This window comes from Hypanus sabinus, chromosome 1 (genome assembly GCF_030144855.1).
Source record: "Hypanus sabinus isolate sHypSab1 chromosome 1, sHypSab1.hap1, whole genome shotgun sequence".
NCBI lineage: Eukaryota > Metazoa > Chordata > Chondrichthyes > Myliobatiformes > Dasyatidae > Hypanus > Hypanus sabinus.
In genome coordinates, this window is record NC_082706.1 from 105,035,503 (window position 1) to 105,059,173 (window position 23,671).

General features: G+C 49.2%; 1 protein-coding gene across 1 annotated transcript in view; it reads left to right on the forward strand.

The window, feature by feature from the left end:
• Positions 1–23,671, forward strand: part of pkhd1l1.1 (PKHD1 like 1, tandem duplicate 1) — a 147,448-nt gene that overhangs the window by 73,306 nt on the left and 50,471 nt on the right. The window contains exons 43-55 of the mRNA XM_059986258.1: positions 264–414; positions 1,362–1,518; positions 3,851–3,930; positions 5,077–5,206; positions 6,805–6,934; positions 7,983–8,221; positions 8,824–8,960; positions 9,354–10,377; positions 11,193–11,384; positions 15,557–15,708; positions 16,834–16,996; positions 19,690–19,843; positions 23,461–23,549. Of these exons, the coding sequence (XP_059842241.1) occupies positions 264–414; positions 1,362–1,518; positions 3,851–3,930; positions 5,077–5,206; positions 6,805–6,934; positions 7,983–8,221; positions 8,824–8,960; positions 9,354–10,377; positions 11,193–11,384; positions 15,557–15,708; positions 16,834–16,996; positions 19,690–19,843; positions 23,461–23,549 (2,798 nt within the window). The remainder of the gene's footprint in view (positions 1–263; positions 415–1,361; positions 1,519–3,850; positions 3,931–5,076; positions 5,207–6,804; positions 6,935–7,982; positions 8,222–8,823; positions 8,961–9,353; positions 10,378–11,192; positions 11,385–15,556; positions 15,709–16,833; positions 16,997–19,689; positions 19,844–23,460; positions 23,550–23,671) is intronic.

Consider the following 23,671-nt stretch of genomic DNA (forward strand, 5'->3'; position numbering starts at 1 on the left):
TGTTCCTTGTTTCATCCTCCCCACTGTCGAACCCTTGGAACTCCCTCCCAACAGGACTACAGGAGCACCTTCACTAGAAGTTCCCCCACGCCTTCTCGAGGGCAATTAAGGTGGTACATGCAATAAATGCTGGGCTTGCTGGAGATATTCAGATCCCAAGAAATAAGTGCAAGTAGAGCACCCAGCACTCCTACCTTTCTGCAATTATACTCGCCTGTAGACCTGCGCACCTCCCACAATGATGGTTCCTCTTGTACTTCCAGCACGAATGAGACTTCTGTCACTGTGGCTGAAGCTGTCTGTGAGATCCGGTCTGTGAATGAAACCAACATTGTTTGCATCACTGGTGCACAATCACCCTCTCAGAAGACCAAGGTCAAGGTCAACGTAAAGGGAAATGGCATCGCCAAACTGGTGAGGGATTTGTGGCCTTTGAAAGATAGTGGGGGGCAGAGAATTGTCCGGCGGGATAGGAATATGCAGAGTGGCAGAACACAAGATGCGGGGAGATGGAATGTAAGAAGTATAGATGGGATCTGGAAGGATGAGAATGTGAGAAGGGTGGATATGACATGGGGATCGGTAATATCCTAATGTAAAGTGATGTTGTCCCAGTGCAAGGGGGCTGGAAATTTTTGAGATGGAAGTAGGCCTTATTAGGAGACAGTAGCTCCGGTGTAAAAAGCCAGTTGAAGTCAGAGTGAGAGGTGATCATTCTATAGTTGTACCGTGGAGAGCATTCTGACAGGCTGCATCACTGTCTGGTATGGAGGGGCTACTGCACAGGACTGAAAGAAGCTGCAGAGGGTTGTAAATCTAGTCAGCTCCATCTTGGGTACTAGCCTACAAAGTACCCAGGATATCTTCAAGGAGCGGTGTCTCAGAAAGGCAGCGTCCATTATTAAGGACTTCCGGCGCCCAGAGCATACCCTTTTCTCACTGTTGCAATCAGGTAGGAGATACAGAACCCTGAAGGCACACACTCAGCAATTTAGGAACAGCTTCTTCCCCTCGGCTATCTGATTCCTAAATGGACATTGAAGCTTTGAACACTTTTTTAATATATTATTTCTGGTTTTGTATGATTTTTAATCTATTCAATATACATATACCACAATTGATTTACTTAATTATTGTTACTTTTTTCTTCTATATTATGTATTGCATTGAACTGCTGTTGCTAAGTTAACAAATTTCATGACACATGCCGGTGATAATAAGCCTGATTCTGGTTGATATCTTAAAGGGAGTCATGGGAAATGCTATTGAGGTAGATCAGCCCAGATTTAGAGAAATGGCAGAACAAGTTTAATGGACTGAATGGCCTTTTCTTTTCCTCACCTGTTCATTATTTTTGGCAGGACTTTGCAGATTACTACTATGTCGATGTGTGGTCATCACGGTACACATGGGGAGGTCAGTCACCCCCTGAGAAGGGCTCTCTGGTGGTCATCACCAAGGGCCAAACCATCCTGTTGGACCAAAGCACGCCCGTGCTAAAGATGCTGCTTATTCAAGGTGACCACTCAAGAGCCTTCCTGCTGCTGACATAGAGTGAACTGGAGTTGGGCTCGAGAGAATGGGGACACAGCAGTCACATTGCTGACAATTCAGGGTCCTACTGGAGTCATTTGAAGCTGCCCAGACTCCTGTGCACCATTTGGCAGGAGCTCCTAAAACAGGCGCGGACCCTTGAATCGCGTATTTCGACAGTGGAGCAACACACACAGAATGCTGGAGCACTGGGGGACTGCTTTGCTGAGCCCCTTCACTCTATCCACTGCAAAAAGCAGGATCTCCAGGTGACCATATCCCATTCCCACACTAACACGTTTGTCCACAGCCTCCTCCATGGCCAAGATGAGCCCAGAGAAAGGCCAAAGCGGTAATACTTCATATTCTGTCTTGCTGATCTAAACCTGACAGCATGAACATTGATTTGTCTACTTCCAGTAACCACTCTCCTCTGTTTACCCACCCCCTTTTTGTTTCCCCTCATTCCAGTAGCTCTCTCACCCCTTCTCTTCCCCTTTCCATCCTCATGACTTGCCTGTCACTTCCCTCTTGTTCCCACCTCCTTCCCCTTATTCCAAGGTCTTCTGTCCTCTCCTATCAGATTCCTTCTTCAATCCTCTGGCGCTTCCATCTGTCACCTTCGAGCTTCCCACGTCATTCCCTTTCATTCCCCTTCCCCCATCCACCTACCTTCCTCCACACCTTTATGTTCTAAGTTCATAGAACATAGAAAACCTACAGCACAATACAGACCCTTCAGCTCACAAAGCTGTGCCAAACATGTCCTTACCTTAGAAATTACCTGTGGCTACCCATAGCCCTTTATTTCAAACACTCTTCCTCTCCAGTCCCAGCCCAGAGCATCAGCTACTCATTTTCCAACATGGATGCTGACTGGCCTGCGGAGTTCCTCCAGCACCTGTGTGTGTTTCTCAAGATTTCCAGACTCTGTCCTTTCTTTGTTTTGCTGCAGTAGTCCCTGCCCGTACCAGCCTAGAGCATTGGGGCAGTGCCATGCCGGCCCACAGCGGTGGGGGGTGTGCACTGTTGTGCTGACCCACGGCAGTGGGTGTGTGCGATGTACGGATGCACAGTTCAGTGTGTGTGTGTGTATTGTGTGCGGGTGGGTGTGTGCAATGTACGGATGCACAGTTCCTTGTGTATGCGCGTGTGTGTATATATTGTGCGTGTGTGTGTGTGTGTGTGTGTGTGTATATATTGTGTGCTTGTGTGTGTGTATATTGTGTGGGTGTGTGTGTATTGTGTGTGTGTATATATTGGGTGCGTGTGCGTGTGATGTACGGATGCACAGTTCCCTGTGTGTGTGTGTGTATTTGTGTGCATGTGCGATGTACGGATGCACAGTTCCTGGTGTGTGTGCGTGTGTGTGTATAGTGTGTGCGTGTGTGTGTGACTGTGTGCGTGTGTATAGTGTGCTTGTGTGTGTGTATGTATTGTGTGTGTGTGTGTGATGTACGGATGCACAGTTCCCTGTGTGTGTGTGTGTATTTGTGTGCATGTGCGATGTACGGATGCACAGTTCCTGGTGTGTGTGTATAGTGTGTGTGTGTGACTGTGTGCGTGTGTATAGTGTGCTTGTGTGTGTGTATGTATTGTGTGTGTGCGTGTGATGTACGGATGCACAGTTCCCTGTGTGCGTGTGCGATGTACGGATGCACAGTTTCCTGTGTGTGTGTGTGTGTGTGTGTGTGTGTGTGTGTGTGTGTGTGTGTGTGTGTGTGTGTGCATGTGTGTGTGTGCATGTGCGATGTACGGATGCACAGTTCCTGGTGTGTGTGCGTGTGTGTGTATAGTGTGTGCGTGTGTGTGTGACTGTGTGCGTGTGTATAGTGTGCTTGTGTGTGTGTATGTATTGTGTGTGTGCGTGTGATGTACGGATGCACAGTTCCCTGTGTGCGTGTGATGTACGGATGCACAGTTCCCTGTGTGCGTGTGATGTACGGATGCACAGTTCCCTGTGTGCGTGTGATGTACGGATGCACAGTTCCCTGTGTGCGTGTGATGTACGGATGCACAGTTCCCTGTGTGCGTGTGTGATGTACGGATGCACAGTTCCCTGTGTGCGTGTGCGATGTACGGATGCACAGTTTCCTCTGTGTGTGAGTGGCCTCAGTAAAGCACACTGTGCAAGACCACCCCAGGAGAGGTTAAGAGCACTTGGCCTTCTGCTCCATGTTGGTGTGTATTTCCATCTCCTGCCACCGTGGTATCCTCTCCTTGTGTATTTACCCAAAGGGGCAGTGTGCGGGCAGGAGGGTGGGGCTGTGGAGGAGGATAGAGATCAGTAAGATCACTGCCCTTAACCTGTTTGCAGGTGGTTCTCTCATCTTCGATGAGGTCGACATTGAACTCCAGGCGGAGAACATTCTGATCACAGATGGCGGTCTACTCCAGGTAATGGGGGTTGGGGAAGGATGGTGTCAGGGTGCTGGGGGGATTGGGAGAACTCAAATCCACAGCTCAGTGATACAGGGTAAAGCACATGCGTAGTGTGAAGAGAGATCTGTGACTGATGTAGGTGTTACTACTGGCCTAGAGGTTGTGAGCTCCTCCTGACTGCAGGTCCTCTGATTCCCTGCTGGCTAATTGGTTTGTCCATCACAAAGATGGACATATTACTAACCAATAGGATGTAAATCAATTAAAAATTGCGGATGAATTGAAAACAGAAAATGTTGGAAACACTCAGCAGGACAGGCAGTGCATGTGGAGGGAGAAACAATCAAAGGTTGGGAACCCTTCCGTCATGTGATTGCACATCAGGAAAGTACCCAGCTGGATGCACCAGCCCAGCACTCTCAAAGAGCCTTGAGCTGGAGGAGGCCATTCTGCCCCTCACCCACTCAGTGACCATGACTACTGTTGGGCTTCATTTCCTCATCTCCAGAAATCCACGGACATTAGCCCTGAATCTACTTGGTTAAGACCTGCAGCCACCAAGGTGGGAGAACCCGAGGAATCCCCCTCAGCAAGGAGGGAAATCCTGGGTGCCCCCCTGTCCGGATGAAAGGACTTCTCTCGCTGTGAGTGGTCCATTTCAGGGACCTGGTAACTCCACCCCACCCACCACCATTGTGGCGCCCAGTTTCTCTGCTGGAGTGGCTCGAGTCATGGGCAGTCGCAGTACAAAGAGGCTCTCACTCTGTCCAGCTATCTGCTGACCACGGGTGCCAGACCAGTGGGAACACGCAGTCAGACCAAGTGAGGGCGGCTGTGGTCACCATGGATGGCTGTGTGGAGACTGAATGAACAGCTGTGGCTCAGTCCGAATGTCTCCACAGTCACTTTATCACACTGTTACATTCTAATCTGCCAGAAGATTCCAGACACAGGCCCACACTCTCAGGTCCTACACTCCAAGAGACAGAAAGTAAAAGCTCCCAGACAAATCAAAGGGATTCTACTGCTCCCCCTCTTGGGACACACATTTGGGAGTCCAGCCACAGGAGGAGAGTTGTCCCCAGTATCCCTCCTGAGGTACTAAGCGATGGGCAGGGGTGATCATCAATTAAACTTTTTTCCCCTTTTTTCCTGGGCTAGGTGGGAACCAATTCCACTCCTTTCCAACACAAAGCCACCATCACCCTTCACGGCCACCTGCGCTCCAGGGAACTGCCCCTGTACGGATCCAAGACTCTGGCAGTTCGAGAGGGCACACTGGAGCTCCACGGTAAGCTGAGTGCACACAGCAGTTTCCATAGCACACTCCAGTGAACACCCTGCACTCCAACCCCAATTAAGCATCACAGGGCCCTTTACAGAATGATAATCAAACCAAGAGTGACCATGCGGCATTGAAGCTGTCTCAGAGAGGTGACCAAGAGGGACACCGGGAAATTTGTCTGGAATTGGTATATTGTGCTGAGATACAGTGAGCAGCTTTTGCCTTGGTGCCAGCCAAAGAGACCACGCCATACGTATTTACATCAAGATAGTAAAAAGAAAAACGATGCAGAATATAGTATTAGCAGTTACAGAGAAATGCAGTGCAGGTAAAGGGCAGGACGAGGTGGACTAGCAGATCAAGTGTTCCTCTTCTAACATGTGAAAGGTCTGTTCAAGAGTCTGATTAACAGCAGGACAGAAGCTACCCCTGAGACCAGTGATATGTGTTTTAAAGTTTCTGTATCTTCTGCCTGATGGCAGGGGGAAGAATGACCACGCAGGGAGGGGTGTCTTTGATTATGTTAACTGTTTTACTGTGGCAGCCAGTAGTGTGTTCAGAGTCCATGAAGGAGAGGCAGGTGTGCGTGATGGACTGGGCTTGTGTTCACAACTTTTCAATTACTAGTAGTGTCAGCCAGAGTGTTCAACACAGAACACTTTCTACATATCTGTAAAGATTAGTAGTCGTTAGGGAAATGCTGAATTTCCTTAGTGTTCTGAGTTTGTAGAGGCATTAACACTTTCTTGGCCATTTCATCTGTAAACATGATCCACTCCTTTGTCGCAGCACCATACCATCTGAGCAAAGGGGAGTGTGTAAACGTCAAAGTGCTTTTACCAATGCAGGGCCACATCAACTTTCCATGATGCACCTTCAGGCAATGAGCCATTGCCATTCTGTTCTGCTGTGGGTCAATAAATGTGGAGCTGATCTGCATTCTTGGCAAGAAACGCAGATAGCAGGTGTTTGCAGAAAGCACCCTCTATGTAGATGTGGTAGCTTTGCAGTGTTTGAGCATACAAGGGTTTCTCAGTTGTTCTTATTGTGCTTCACTAACCAATTTCACAATGTATGCTGGTGATATTAAACCTGTTTCTGATTTTGATTCATTTCAGCAGTGTAATTACCTGTAAAGCAATTCCAAGTAGCTGGAAGGATTGCCACACAGTGATCCTTACAAAGTAGCTCAAAGCTGGACTGAAGTTGAGGCAGTCGAGTTTATTTTCACAAGTGCATGTATGCACAGGTGCACTGAATAACTTACAGCAACATCAGAGGCACAAGCTTTCCAATCTACGTCAACATGAATCTTGAAACAAAACCAAGTACACGTGAAATGTATTGCCACCGACCTCACTTTGTGGATGTAATCTTATCACAGACTTCTGGAGATTCAATTACACCACTTCCACTGGTTCCTCCAGTCAGCTTCACCAATTACATTCTCAGAAAGCCAAAACAGTTCATTCCCACAGAAATATATAGGCATAAAGATTGCAAGTCCATTCTTTAGACGGCATCCTTTGAGGGAATGTCTATACATACCTGTAGATTTTAGGTTAGCTCTTCTGACTGCTGTGATTGCCATTCTCCTCGTTCAGGTCGGCCAATCCCTATAACGTGGACTCACCTGGCTGAGACAGCAGAGGCAGGCACATCAACAATAACACTCCAGAAAGCTGTGAGCTGGAAGGCAGGGGACCAAATTGTCATTGCAACAACTGGAGACAGGCAAGTCCATGATGCTGTTGTTCTTGGGTAGCCAAGGCTGGGCAGGATGTGAAACCTTATCAGGGTCACCAAGGTCCAGAGGGCAGAGTCAAGATCTCAGCCCACCACTGGTACCGAAACTAGGGAATCTGTTGCACTGTAGGAGGGGCAATTCTGAGGGAGCATAACACCATGGATGGACGGTACTGAGGGAGTGTCACACTGTGGGAGGGACGGTACTGAAGGGGTGTCACACTGTGGGAGGGACGGTACCGAGGGGGTGTCACACTGTGGGAGGGACGGTACCGAGGGAGTGTCACACTGTGGGAGGGACGGTACCGAGGGAGCGTCGCACTGTGGGAGGGAAGGTACCGAGGGAGCATCACACTGTGGGATGGACGGTACTGAGGGAGTGTCACACTGTGGGAGGGACGGTACTGAGGGAGAGTCACACTGTGGGATGGACGGTACTGAGGGAGTGTCACACTGTGGGAGGGATGGTACTGAGGGAGAGTCACACTGTGGGAGGGATGGTACTGAGGGAGCGTCATACTGGGAGGGACGGTACTGAGGGAGAGTCACACTGTGGGATGGACGGTACTGAGGGAGTGTCACACTGTGGGAGGGACGGTACTGAGGGAGAGTCACACTGTGGGATGGACGGTACTGAGGGAGTGTCACACTGGGAGGGACGGTACTGGGGGAGAGTCACACTGTGGGATGGACGGTACTGAGGGAGTGTCACACTGTGGGAGGGATGGTACTGAGGGAGAGTCACACTGTGGGAGGGATGGTACTGAGGGAGTGTCACACTGGGAGGGACAATACCGAGGGAGCATCACACTGTGGGAGGGACAGTACTGAGGGAGTGTCTCTGTGGGAGGAGTTTGGTTCTGCTTGTTCCAGTGCTTCAATACAAGGAGTCGTTCACTTGTGCTGAGACCTTGGTGTGGGGCTGTGACTCCTGTGTTACAGAAACCTCTACCCTACCCCATTCCCAACCCTCCACCTCCTCCCACCCCTCCCCTCCCCACATTTACAACTTTTAACCCTGCCTTTCAATGTGCAGGCACAGCCAGGGCGAGAGTGAGCAGAGAACGATCGGGAACGTGTCAGTGGATGGGAGGACACTGTACCTGACGGAGGGGCTGACATACAGGCACCTGGGCACAGTGCTGCCCCTCCCTGGGACTGTGCTGGAGGCTCGGGCTGAGGTGGGGCTGCTGACTCGTAACGTGGTGGTGAGAGGCTCCAACAACGTGGAGTGGAATGACCGCATCGAGCGGTGTCCGGAAGGGTTTGACACTGGTACGAAGGGAATGCCTACTGTGGGGAGTGTTGGCTATCCAGGCAACATGGTAGAGTAGGAGAAAGGGTGTCCACACATCACAGCCCCTCAACCCTTGGGGGTTCCCATACCCCCACTACAAAACCTCCCCCCACCTACCTGACCCAATCCATCCTGCCCACACCAAACCCCTTTTTTTCTCTCCCCCCTCTCCCCTCTCTCCCCCTCTCCCTTCCCTCTCTTCCCCTCTCCCTTCTCTCTCTCTCTCTCTCTCTCTCTCTCTCTCTCTCACTCACTCACTCACACATACACACACACACACTCACACTCACACTCACACTCACACTCACACTCACACTCACACTCACACTCACACTCACACTCACACTCACACTCACACTCACACTCACACTCACACACACAGTAAGGCTATCCATTTTGCTACCCAGCATTCCCACGACCCACCCACTCATCTCCAATACCCACCCACTCACATCTCCACTACCCACGTATGCCATCCTCATCATCCTCCCACTAGCGCACAAATACATGTCCTCCCCCCCACACTCTCAGTCAGTCACTCACTGCCCCTCTACACTAAGGCCCACCTCTCTCTCTGCAGGTGAGTTCACCACCCAGACCTGCTTCCAGGGGCGGCTGGGAGAGGAAATCGGAAGCGATGAGTATGGAGGCTGCATCATGTTCCACTCTCCACGTCCTGACCAGGGGCTGGTGCAGGGCCGGATAGAATATGTTGAGGTAATTCTCCCTCATCTCTCCACCCCTCCTGTCCGTCATATTGCAACCTCCACTCCCCACCCTCACCCTCCTCACTCTTACCCCACCCTTCTCATCCGCCTGTCCCTATCCTACCTATGCCACCTCACCCTGTCCTACCCCACCCAACTCACCCCATACTATCCCACCCTCCCCTCCATCCCCTAATTTACCCCACACTATCCTACCCCAACCTCCTTCCCCATCCTCACAGTCAATCGTGTCCACGTCAAACAACACCAACCCTGCCTTGCTCAGTCACCAATCCCCCATCCCAAACTGGAACAACTGGTTCTCTGAGATTTTTGAAAAATACATGTAACAGAACTTCCCCCCCCCCCCCACCCCGGCTCTACCCTTCTGCCCCCTCCCCAGGTGTACCATGCTGGACAGGCGTTCCGCCTGGGCCGTTACCCCGTCCACTGGCACCTATTGGGGGATCTGTCCTTCGGCTCGTACATGCGAGGCTGCTCGATCCACCGGACCTTTAACCGCGCCGTCACCATCCATGGCACGCACCGGCTGCTGGTGGAGGACACCGTGGCCTTCAACGTGAGGGGAGGGGCCTTCTTCCTGGAGGATGGAGTGGAGCGGGACAACGTGCTGCGGCACAACCTAGCCGTGCAGGTGCGCCAGAGCACCAGCCTGCTGAACGACGACCTCACCCCGGCCGCCTTCTGGGTGACCCACCCCAGCAACACCCTGCAGGGCAACTCCGCGGTGGGCGGCACCCACTTCGGCTTCTGGTACCGGCTACTGGAACACCCAGAGGGGGCGTCGTGGGACCAGAGCCTGTGCCCACGTAGCCTCCCCCTCGGGCTGTTCCTCAACAACTCAGTGCACTCCCAGGGCTGGTACGGCCTCTGGATATTCCCTGCCTATCACCCAAACAGGGAGGGAAGGTGCCAGGGGGGGAGCGTCCAGCCTGCGGCCTTCTACTCCCTCACCGTCTGGAACTGCAGAAAGGGGGCCGAGTGGACAGAGGGAGGGGCCCTCCAGTTCCATGACTTCCTGCTGGTCAACAACGAGGAGGCGGGGGTGGATATCCGCCGGGTGCTGAGGGCCTACATTGGCGGTTGGGGCCTGGCCGCGGGGGCCCTGCTCAGCAACCTCACTGTGGTGGGTCATGCCCAGGGTCTGGGTCCCCAGCTCTGCACGAGCACTGGCCTGCTCCTACCCCTGGACGAGGGGCTGACCGTGGACGGGCTCCGCTTGGTGAACTTCGACCGGCCTGGCTGCGTGGCTCTGGGGCTGGCATCGATCACCGGGAGCTGTCAACAAGGCTGCGGTGGCTGGAGTGTCAGGTTCAGTCGGGTCCACTACTTCAATGTCTCCAACAAGGCCGCCTTCCACTTGGAACATGAGATTGTGCTGCACGACATCGATGGCTCCCTTGCAGGTGAGAAAGCAGGTGGACCTGGGTGTTGGGGCTGGTCCTAACTGGCAGGATGGTGACCCTGTGGAGAGGGTGGTGGCACTGGGAGACGGGGTACCCAGGGCGAAGAAAAGGGAGGTGGTGTCCCCATTACAAGGAAGAGGTTGGGATGGGTGATAAGGGCAACGGAGGAGAGGGTGGTGTTCGAACAGTAGGAGGCATTTGGGAGCAGAGTGACAGAGGGCGCCAGAACTGGGAGATGGGGAGAGGGAGCCAGGAGGGTTACTGGAAGGGGAGATGGTAGGTGAAGGAAGATGGGTCAGCAAGACCAGGGAGAGGTGATGATGGGAGCTCAAAGACATGGGGACAAGGAGTGGAAGGTAAATGGGGACCCGGAAAGAGGATGGTTGGAAAAGGAAACGGTGGGTAGTGCAGCAAAGGGGCAGGTAGATGGGAGGCAACTTGTGAACTCGAGTCTGCCTCGGGGTGGGGGGAGGTTTGAAATGACTAGTTATCTGATGTTGGAAGAACATATAGAAACCATGTTGAGTGGAGAGTGGGCACCAAGATGAGGTCCCTGCCTTGTAGGTCTATCAAGCTACCCCATATGCTCCATCACTGGACTTTTCCTCAACCCTTCCTACTGGGAGTACTCCTCACACTCCCTATTCACTGGGGAATATTGCCTGTGAATGTTACTGGTGACTGTGGGAGGGACGGTAATGAGGGAACATGGTGGGAAGGAGGGTACTGAGGGAGCATGACACGATAGACGGGGCTGTATCAAGGGAGTGCTGCACAGCGGGATGGGTTAACTATAACAAGGGCTGCTTTTGCAGGTGGTGCTGGGTACAAGGTGGTTCCTTACAGTGGGATATTGGACCCTGCGCAGTGCCAGCAGTCAGAAGAATGGAGCCAGCGAATCCCGGGTGTTGTGTGTGACTCCACTGTCAGCTTTCATCGTGTCTCTGTCCACAGCCCCTCTCCATCTGCCCTGCAGGGGCGTCAGCTCATCCTGTCCAACACTTACGGTACGTTTCCTCCCACTCTCTCCCTTTCACCCCCTCCTCCACTAACATATCAGTTACTCTCAGGTGAAGAGTAGTGTGCTCAGGCGGATTTGAGTGGAGGGGTTTGGTGTTTAGGCACTTCCCCAGAGTGAGAGCACGAGGAATGTACGCTGCCAGAGAAGGTGTCTGAGCAAGGATTGTAACAATCGTGTGAACTTGTCCCATGACCTGTTCTGTTCAATGTGGTTCAGAGTCCTGTACAAACTGAGCAGAAGGAGAAATCAGAAAAATGGCAGCTGCTGGAAATCTGAAATAAAGACACAAACACTCAACAGCTGGAGAGAGGGAGGGAGAGGTAGGGAGATAGGAAGATAGAGAGAATGTCTGAGTATCAGACCCACACACGTGTCACCACTGAAAAAGAACATGGAACCCTACAGCACAGTACAGGACCTTTGTTCCACTATGTTGCACTGACCTTTAAACCTAAAATCAATCTGACCCTTCCCTTCGCCACGGCCCTCCATTTTTCTATCATCCATGAGCCTGTATAAGAGTCTGTTAGGTGCCCCGACTGTATCCCTCTCAACACTGCAGCTGGCAGGAATTCCACAAAACTTACCTTGAGCATCCCCCTATACTTTCCAATCACCTTAGAAGTACGCCCCCCGATATGAGCAATTTCCACCCTCCCTGGCTTCCACTCGATCTACACCTCTTATCATCTCGTGCACCCCTATCAAGTCGTCTCTGGGCCTCCTTTTCTCAAAAGAATGAGATGCAGGTTGCTTTTCAGTGAGAGAGAGGATGGGAGAGGGTTATGGTAGGATAAGTGGACGAGGCTCTATAAGGGCCATTCCCAGCATGTTAAGCTCCCCAGTCAGTATAATGAGTACTGGGAACTGCCAGCGGTCTAGAGTCTATGATAGGTTGAGGAAAGCTGAGACTCACAGGCACTGTCCTTCTCCAACCAGCTCCTTGCATGGAAAGCACAACTTTCTAAGTCAATGGCCTCTTGCAGAGTACATAACTGGCGAACCCAACAAGGTTTTGGGAAATTTGCTGAGGAAGATGCCCTGATTTTGAGGAACGTGTATCTTTATAGAATTGCTTTAATCTGAATGTTGCAAATTTCTGATCCTCCTTTCTCCTCCATCAGAAACACAATGAGGATTTTACATGTAACATAGGAATCCTACAGCACAATACAGGCCCTTCAGCCCACAAAGTTGCGCCAAACATGTCCCTACCTTAGAAATTACTAGGCTTACCCATAGCCCTCTATTTTCCTAAGCTCCACGTACCTATCCAAAAAGCCTCTTAAAAGACCCTATTGTATCCGCCTCTAACACCATTGCTGGCAACCCATTCCGTGCACCCACCACTCTGAGTAAAAAACTTACCCCTGACATCTCCTCTGTACCTACTCCCCAGCACCTTAAAACTATGCCCTCTCGTGGCAACCATTTCAGTCCTTGGAAAAAGCCTCTGACTATCCACACAATCAATGCCTGTCATCATCTTGTACACCTCTATCAGGTCACCTCTCATCCTCTGTTGCTCCAAGGAGAAAAGGCCAAGTTCACTCAACCTGTTTTTCATAAGGCATGCTCCCCAATCCAGGCAACATCCTTGTAAATCTCCTCTGCACACTTTCTATGGTTTCCACATCCTTCCTGTAGTGAGGTGACCAGAACTGAGCACTGTACTCCAAGTGGGGTCTGACCAGGGTCCTATATAGCTGCAACGTTACCTCTCATAGAAACATAGAATCATCATCATCATGATCATCATCCATCATCAGAACCTTTAGCCACAATTCCACGATCGATGAAGGCCAGTACACCATACACTACCTTAACCACAGAGTCAACCTGCGCAGTTGCTTTGAGTGTCTTATGGACTCAGACCCCAAGATCCCTCTGATCCTCCACTCTGCCAAGAGTTTTACCATTAATACTATATTCTGCCATCATATTTGACCTACCAAAATAAACCACTTCACATTTATCTAAACTCCATATGCCTCTTCTCAGCCCAGTTTTGCATCCTATTGATGTCCTGCTGTAACCTCTGTCAGCACTCCGCACTATCCACAACACCTCCAACCTTTGTGTCATCAGCAAACCTCCTAACCCGTTCCTCCACTTTCTTATCCAGGTCATTTATAAAAATCACTAAGAGTAAGGGTCCCAGAACAGGTCCCAGATCAGATCCCTGAGGCACCCCACTGGTCACAGACCTCCATGCAGTGAATGACCCGTCTACAACCACTCTTTGCCTTCTGTGAGCAAGCTAATTCTGGATCCACAAAGCAATGTCTCCTTGGATCCCATGACTCCTTACTTTCTCAATAAGCCCTTGCATGGGGTACCTTATCAAATGCCATGCTGAAATCTATATGCACTACATCTACTGCTCTTTCTTCATCAATGTGTTTATGTCACATCCTCAAAAAATTTAATCAGGCTCATAAGGCACAACCTGCCCTTGACAAAGCTGTGCTGACTTCTCCTAATCATTATCTATTCCTCTCCAAATGTTCATAAATCCTGCCTCTCAGGATCTTCTCCAACAACTTACCAACCTCTGAGGTAAGACTCACTGGTCTATAATTTCCTGGGCTATCTCTACTCCCTTTCTTGAATAAAGGAACAACATCCGCAACCCTCCAATCCTCCGGAACCTCTCCCATCCCCATTGATGATGCAAAGATCATTGCCAGAGACTCAGCAATCTCCTCCCTTGCCTCCAACAGTAGCCTGGGGTAATTTCATCTGGTCCCAGTGACTTATCCAATTTGATGCTTTCCAAAAGCTCTAACACATCGTCTTTCTTAATATCTACATGCTCAAGCTGTTCAGTCTACTGAAAGTCATCACTACTATCACCAAGATCCTAGTCCATAGTGAATACTGAAGTAAAGTATTCATTAAGTACCTCTGGTATTTCCTCCGGTTCCATTTATCTACCTTGTATCTAGCAGTTGCTTATATTGGAAATTGCATTGTAAGGTGTTTCATAATCAGGCACCATATGAGCTGTTGCCAATGAAACAGGGTGATGGGAGGCTGGGTTGAGTTTAAGAGGAACTGGGTGAGGGAAAAGTGATGAAGTGGTAGCAGTTTACCTGAAAAATGGAGAATTCAGTGAATCAGGATCATGTTTGTTATCACTGACATCAGTCATGAACTATGTTGTTTTGCAGCAGCATACAGTGCAAGACATAAATTTTGCTATAAATTAGAAAGAGTGCAAAAGACAAATGAGGAGCTAGTGTTCATGGGCTGATCAAAAATCTGATGTCAGATGGGAGGACACTTTCTAAAAAGCTAGGCATGGACCTTAAGGCCCCTGTACCATCTGCTTGCTGGTAGTAACATAAGGACAAGTCCTAGATGCTGGGGGTCTTTAATGATGGATCCACCTTCTTGAGGCACCTACCCTTGAAGACCTCCTTGATGTCGTTGACTATGGATATTCCATCCCAGCTGTCCACATGATATGCAAGCCAGAGCTGTTGCCTATGTAGCAGCTCTCCCTCTCCATTCAGCTGATGAATCCAAAGGACCAGCAGAGACTGATACAGTTTGGCACCAGTGGCATCGCAGGAGTTGCCAGTCAGCATTGAACTCAATGTAAGTCTGTCTTCAGCTCCAGATTTTTCCTCAGGGTTTACACCCGAAGCCTTCCCCATGAGTGGGTATGGCTGCAAGGCAGCAGAGGACAGAGATCAGAGATTCCTTCTCCTAGATGAGCTGCCAAGTACGGACAATAAGCCCCATCTGCCTGAAGCAACTGGTTTTAAGGTGCCAGTAACCCATCTTTGCCCCATCCACTGTCAGAAGAAATGGGTTTGCCAGGCTTAGTAACTAAGCCACACATGAAGACCAGGAGTCAGTTGTCAGAGGCGATTTGAGATGCACGTCATCAGGAGCACTTAATTGATCATGGGAGCTTATTCACAATACCTCCCCTGGCTACAACAGCCTTAAGGAACCATGTAATATAGACTACCCAGGTAGAATATCCTCTAGTTAATGAAAGCCAATACAAAGTGAGGCTTCTAAATTGCTGCCTCATGGAACATTGTAGCTGGAGAAGAAGTTGTCAGTGGGAGAGAGGAGGCTACAGCTATTTTACATGGTTAAACCAAATGATAGCCTGACATGTTTTTATGTCTGTTCACACAGGAAGCAGCAGTCTTTCCAATTGGTATGAAAGGCTAAACCACGGACCAGGCTGGATGGCACTCATACCCAACAATCAGACTGTTAATTGGCATTTCAAGGATGTGGATCACATCACGGAGATCTCCTACAGAGCCACCTTTTATCATTTCACGGTACTGGCAGGACTTAGTAAGAGACCTGGTGTTAATGGGACATGTTGCCTTGGTTCAGGGTCAGTCCTAGGCTGGGGAGGGTGCAGGGAGGCTATGGGTTGGCGACTTGGTCAACAAGATCAGGGCTTCAAGTCCAGGATTGGAGCATGGAGCTGACACTGACCCTCTAGTCTGGAGCTGAGGGAATGAGGTGGAATGGGATGGGATCTGGGTCACCAGCCGGCAAATATGGCCTGGGACTGATGGGAAGGAGTCAGAGGATTTCCCCCCATAGTTGTGGCAGGAGCTTGAGAAGGACAGACTGATCCAGACTGATATCGTTTTGCTTCCTTCCAGGAGCACTCGGTTGTGGCTGAACTTATTTGCTGAGTTATTATGCTGTCTGTCTGGAGTATGCATGTTCTCCCTATGACCTCGTCGGTTTCCCCCAGGCATTCCCATTTCCTCGCACTTCCCAAAGACACATGGGCTGGTGGGTTAATTGGCAACTGTAAATTGCCCCCTTGTGTGTGGGTCCATGGCAGGGGATAGTTGTTGGGAATGTGGAGAGAATAACATGAGATTTTTGTGAATGAGTTTGTGGTCAGCATGGACTTGATGGGCCAATGGGCCTGTTTCTGTATTACTTTCTGACAGAATGGGAAACCTCATCACAGGAGAAGTCAGTGGAGGACAGAGGGAGGGGAGAAGAGGAGAAGCAGTGCTTCCCAGTAGTCAAGAGCTTGGGTGGTACAGCACCAGGGAAACGTTCCAGCACTCCAAACACTTCCATTTCCAAGTCCACCAATACATCACATCCTGCAGCTGAACATCCCAAAATCAGGCTCCTTATCCCAGTCCCCAATCTCATGGCCATATCTTCAGCATGGTCGCTCCCCTCTGGGCAAGGGCAAATATTAGAAACTAGATCACATGGGATGCCAGGTCACGTGACCACTCCTAGGTGGGAGGCCAGGTCACATGACCACTCCTAGGTGGGATGCCAGGTCACGTGACCACTCCTAGGTGGGAGGCCAGGTCACATGACCAGTCCCTAGTGGGAGGGCAGGTTACATGTCCAGTCCCGGGTAGGAAGACTGGTTACATATTCTGGTCACAATAAGCTTTGCCCATGGTGTTTTACAGGACAGCGACCACATTGTGGTATCCCATAACCTGACCCAGCACCCCGACCACGTCCAGGTGACAGATCTACAACAGAATGCCTCCCTCCAACCCCTGGGGTGGGCCCACAACCGGAATGGTGACTGGTACTTTGATTCAGACAACAGGACCTTGTACTACCTGGGTAAGTAAATGGGCATGGTTACACATGCTCCAGGCTTCCGCTGGCCTGGGACTGGAGGAGGCTGCCGGGACAGAGAGGTGCAGTGAATGGCACTGAGCACCTCAGTTTTGGGGTGAAGAATGGGGTTAATCCTGGGATGGAGGGTGGGAGTGAAGGCAACACCCGCACCCCTGTGTGATGGTGGGGGTTGACTGTGGATGAGCCACAGGTTGAAAGGTGGAGGTGGTGGATGGAAGTGACTCCCAGGTTGATGGGTGGGAGGTGGATGCTGCGGGAGTGACTCCCAGGGTAGGGGCAACCCAATTCAAGCAATAGGGTTTGATTTCCTTTTCCTAAACCCACACTGACACGGGTCCTGCCACCGTTCGCTGTCTGCAGCATTCAAACTGAACTGGAGCATTTCCCCATGACTGAGGTCAGGCTAACCCAGCAATAACTCCCTTTTTAAAACATTGGGGTTACACTAGCTATCCTCCAATCCACTGGAACTGATTCCAGATCCAAAGAATGTTGGAAAGTGACCAGTACTCTTTCTGGGAATGTCTTCCTACACTTCCTGGGATGCAGACTGCCCGGCCCTGGGATTTATTTTTCAGTCCATTACTCTCCCTAACAGCTTTTCCTACTAATACTGATTTCACTCAGCTCCTTCCTCTTACTCTCATTCCTGGGAGGTTACTGTGACCTTTCTAATGACTGAATGAATTATTTGTTCAATTGTCTGTCATTCACTTGCTTCCCCATCCAAAGGTCCCCTGTGGTTGACGTTAATTTTTCCTCAGTAATCTTTTCACATATCTACAGAAGGATTTACAGTCAGGTTTTATGATCCCTGCAACCGTGTTCTATTAGTCCGCTGAGCTCTGAAATATCCGTTGTTCTGTGCTTTAGCAGGCTATTGTAATCTAACTCTTATCCTAATGCCTCCTTGGAGTCGAGACACCCATCTGTTTAACTTTTGTAGCTGAACGGGGAGATCGGTTCATTCACTACCTCCTTGAGAAGTCTGCAGTCCTGGTGAAGGTCTCCCACAGAGCTGTTAGGGAGGGCTTACACCCAGAGATTATGAAGGATTGGTGATGTAATTCTGTCAGGGTGCTGTATCTGGGGGATCTGCAGGAAGAGTGTTCCCTTACACTTTGTCTTTCTGGTTTGGCAGGCACTATCAGAGTAACCTGCCAAGTAACAGCATTATGCCTTGTAGTTGGTGCACACTGTGTGCTGGTAGTGGAGGGAGTGAATGTTCAAGGGGGTGGCTGCGGTGCAGAGTGGGTGGGCTGCTTTGTCCTGGTTGACACTGAAAGAGCTTAAGCTGCACTCACCCAGGCAAGTGGAGACTGTTTCACAAGACATAGGAGCAGAATTAGGCCATTCAGCCCATTGTCTTCCACCATTCCATCATGGGGATTTACTATCCCACTCAACCCCATTCTCCTGCCTTTTCTCTGTAACCTTTGACACCTTTACTAATCAAAAGCCTATCTACTTCCACTTCAAATATACCCAATGACAGCCTCCACTGCCATTTGTAGTAATGAATTCCACAAATTTACCTCCCTCTGGCTAAAGAAATTCCTCCTCATCTCTGTTCTAAAGAGACAGTCTTGTATTCTGAGAGTGTGTCCTCTGTTCCAAGTCTCCCCTCCTATAGAAACATCCTTTTTATGTCCACTCTGTCTAGGCCTTTCAATATTTATCTCCATCATACTCCTGACTGGTGGAGAGGCCTGGTGTGCTGGCAGACAAGTAACTCTCTGCATGATTCCTAGTTGGTGACCTGTTCTAGGTATAGTGTATATGTCTGAGTTTCAGATCACTGATAGCCCCCTGGATGTGACTTACCACACTGGGAGTAACCTTCTGTCCTTTATTTTGGAACGGTATCCTGGACTGTTATCAGCAGAGGAGGTTTGCTGCTCATCCACCTATACAGTGGTGCACTGTTGCCACCTCGGGAACATTAGTGGTACTGCAACTAAAAGTTGATTCCATTTAAAAGCAACACATGCAAAATGCTGGAGGAACTCAGCAGGCCAGGCAGCATCTATGGAAAAGAGTACAGTCGAGACCCTTCATCAGGACTGGAGGGAAAAGGAAAGCACCGATCATTAGATGTCACTCTGCAAGGAACCGGGCTCTTCAGCCCAACTTTTCCATGCAACCAAGATACCCATTTACTCTCGTTTAGCCAATATCTCTCGAAGCCTTTTCTGTCCATGTACCTGTCCAAGTATCTTTTAAAAGTTGTTAATATACCTGCCTCAACCACTTCCACAAACTGACCACTGTCTGGGTGGAAAGTTTGCTGGTCAGGTAATTTTAAATCTCCTCTCTCTCAACTTAAATCAGTGCTCCCTACTTCTTGATTCCCCCCCAACCCCCCAGTCCTGGACGAAAGTCTGAACTTTCCTCCTATCTATGCCCTTCAAAATTTTATGTAGCTCGAAAAGATCACCATTCATTCTCCTGAAAAAAACTCCTAACTTGCTCACCATAACTCAGTCTCTTGAGTCCAGGCAACATCCTCCTGCTCTATCTCCTGCGCACGCCTTTCAGCTTAGAAGCAGCTTTGTTTAATGGTAAGAAAATGTATACTTCATTTATAAATGAGTTCTATTTCTGATTTTATTTTATTCCTCTTGACCATTGTCAAGCTCGAGTGCAGTAGCTATTAACAGAATTTACTGTTCCAGTTTCAGGGAAAGGTGCCCCTCCTTATCCAGGTTTGGACCCGACCATGGTCAACATAAACATTCACCTCCGTGTCTTCCGCTGCTTCTACCAGAACTGTGCATCTCCTCCTCAGTCCACTCTGCCGACCTTCGTCAGCTCAGCTTCCCGATACAGGTAACATAGCACTTTATCTACAGGACTGGCCCATTTCACCTCATGCTGGCTATATGTACAGTATAGTAGGGCCCTTCAGCTGCTTTAGTTTGTGCTAGCCCACATCAGACCCATCCCCCAATCATCACCTCCCTGTAACCTGTTCTCCCAGCTTTCCAAACTACTCCTCCCATATCCTCCCCCTCACCTACACACTGGGGGCACTTTACAGAAGAAGTGCCAGTGCCATATACCTGTGTGATATGGAAGCCCACTTGGTCACAGGGAGGACGTGTGTACTCCACACAGTCAGCACCAGAGATAGGTCACTGGAGCTGTGAGAGACGATCTGAACCTGCTCATCCATTTGGAAAGTTTCATGAAGAAGCAGAAGCAGAGTCTGTCTCCAGATCCTTTGTGGAGAAATCTATCAGCCTCCATACCCTCCTGGGGCTGGAGGATTTCTGAGCTTTAACACACCGAGTGAAGGATCTGATCTTCATCTTTGTCCTAAGACTAAAAGACATGGGAGCAGGATTAGGCCATTCAACCCATCGAATCTGCCACACCATTCCATTATGGCTGATTTATTATTGCTTTCAACCCAGTTCTCTCCATAACCTTTGACACTCTTACTAATCCAAAACCTATCAATCTCTGTTTTAAATATACCCAATGTATCGGCCTCCAGAGCTGCCAATGGCAGTGAATTCCACAGATTCACTACCCACTGGCTAAAGGAATTCTTCCTCATCTTTGATCTAAAGAGACATCTTTCTACTCTGTGGCTGTGGCCTCCGTTCCAAGACTCCTCCACTATAGGAAACATCCTCTCCACATCTAAAATCAACACAAATTAATACCAGAAAGACACAGGCCCTTTCAACCATCATGTCTGTGCCAACTATTTTGCCAAATCAAACTGGTCTCATGTTCCTGCCCATGGTCTACACTCCTCCATTCCCTACCTGTCACATGCCTGTCTAAATGACTCTTAGATGTTACTGTTGTCTCTGCTTCCACCACCTCCGCTCTCTGTGCAAAAGCAAAATTTCATAGTTCATAATACATTTGTTATCAAAGTATGTATTCAGTACACAACTTTGAGATTTGTCTTGCAGGCAGCCACAATATGAAGAAGCACAATATAACCTATTTTAAAAAACACACACACAACACAGACCATTAGGCACCAAATGTGCTTTAAAAAAAAAGAACAAATTGTGCAAACAAGTAATACATAGAATATGAACCACAGGAGGGCACAGAATCAGAGGCAGTTCAGCACTGAGACGAGTGCTGATGGTCGCAGGCTACAGCTGGAGCGTCAGCTCAGCACTGAAGCGTGCGAACCTCACGGAGTGGTGATCTGAACACTGGTTCATTCTTCACCCTCTGACCTGACACCTTGATCAAATTGCACAAAGAGCAAAGGAAAATGAAACAAAAACACAAAGAGAAACACAAAAACTGCAGAATCCTAAAAGTGAGCCCACAACTGCAGAGCCCGTTCAGCACTGAGGCGAGTGAAACCCATCCAGGAACCCGATGGCTGCAGGTAACAACTGCTCCCAAACCTGGCAGCACGGGACCCGAGATACCTGTAACTCCTACCCAAAGGTAGTAGAGAGAAGAAAAAGACACTGGTAAAATGCAGGCAGAAGGCACTGAATACCTGTTCATTTTCTGCTTTCATCCTTGATGATTTTAATCTTGCACGACACTTGAATCAGTGCAGAGTAATGGCGCTGACTACAAGTTGGTCTACCAAAGTTCAAAGTACATTTATTATCAATGTATGTTTGCAATATACAACCCTGAGATTCATCTTCACACAGACAAAACAAAACAAAAACACCATGGAACCTGTTCAAAGAAAACATCGAGCACCTAACCCGCGAAAAAAAGAACAAATCATGCAAGCATCAAGAAATGAGCAAAAAACACAGAGAATTACATTTCAAATCACAGAGCCATTGAAACCATCTGAGTGTTGGGTTTATTTCAGTTCATTTCAATTTATCGTGTGTCATTCATTGACTGTAGGCCGCAGAGCCAGTCCGCCCTGATCAAAATCACACAAAATAGCAACAAACTCTGGAGTAGCCAGAGACCAGAAATACATATAACATGAGCTGTAGTGTCCAATCCACAAACCACATTGATACATCGATTAAACCTTGTCCAAGACCCAAGACTCTAGCAGTATCAAGTGAGAGGGGGAGAGAGAGACAGTCAAACACAGGCAGGCTGAGCTGAACACACACTCGCCATCCACTCTCATGCTCTTTGATTTTAATCTTGCTCAGCACTTTAATCGGCGAGATCAGCAAGAAATGGAGTTGGTCATGGGCTCCAGACCACGCACTGCTCAAAACCTCACTAAACTCCCTCAGGGACAACAAAGCACCAGATTACTCAACCAGCCCAAAAGCATGCCATCAAAATGTAAGACACGGGATCCAGTAGTAGCAGAATCACATTTGAAAGAAGAAGTAAAACAAAGAAATAGAAAAAGAGGTTCTGTTAGCTATCTGAAGGGTCACCGTTGGTCACTAATGCCATCAATCCTTGACTCAGTCTCCACCCCAAGTGATGGCCACCCTGACCATACCTGCACTCTTGAGAGTCTAGTTCGCCAAATCCCCTGGGAGATCACAAAAGCATCAGATCATTTAGTCAGTTCAAATGAACATTCTTAAAATGGAAATTACAGGCTGCAGACTGCAGCGATTACAGTTCAAAAGAAGTGTATGTCTTACAGAATCTAGTAACTTTGTGAGGTGTCTGGAAAAATGTCACCATTGGTCGCTGACACCATCTTTTCTCATGAATCTCCTTTAAATTTCTGCCTCTCACACAGTCACAGGAAGAAAATGCAAATAGCTGCCTAGACACTAAAAATAATTTTCCAAACTCCAGAGAACACAGTCCCAGCCTCGTGGAAAGGGTGGGTTTTCCATGTGGAGACTAAAATTCCCTTCCTCTTGATGGGGTGTCATCAAGACCCAAGAGAAACCTCTGCTCTTCTCCTCAGAATTAAGGCAAGATTCCATCTGCTTTTTTTTTAACCACTCACTGCCCCCGTGTGCGGCAGAACCACGTCCCAACTATGTACCATTTCTTGTTAACAGTCACAAAAAACTCTAGGTGCACAACCACAGGGGCCACTTGGCCTGACCTTACTCAGCCAGCTCTTTAAGAATTTCTAATAGGTCCTAACCAATGCACGAGTCTTTCTATCTCTCCTATGCTTTGGTTCCTGCCCTCCAGCCCACCCATCCTTCCCCATAACACTGGATCTCTCCCTCACACCCCCCAACCCTCTAGCTCCCCCATGTCCTTTCACCCTCCCCCACACCTCCTTCCCACCCACTATGCCCACCTTTCTCCATTCCACCCCCACCCCCCCAGCTGTTCTCTATACACTACTTGTCCTTTTGCTTCTCCTGTCTCCCTTTGACACTTGCCATGGCATTAGCATCCACAGATCATTCTGAAGAATCCACTACATTGCTCCCTTGGTTCTTGGTTCCTTCTGCATCTGCTATCAACCTTCCTGGCACTCTCACTTACCTACCTGACCTCTGATTTACCTCTTGTGTATATCACTCACTCCCAAAATTTCTTCTTTGCAGTCTGTGGTCGAACTCCTCCTTCTGGGAATCCTCTCCAGAAAACAACTTCACAGTTCCCAGAGAAGGTGACAGTGTGGTCATAGCCCAAGGTACGATCCAAGCTGGTCAAAGCCATTTCCCGCGATGGAGCTCACTGCTGATGACCTTCTAATGTCAGAATCTTCGTGGCTTAAGGAGATCCAAAGGATCAGGAGGCATTAGCACACACATT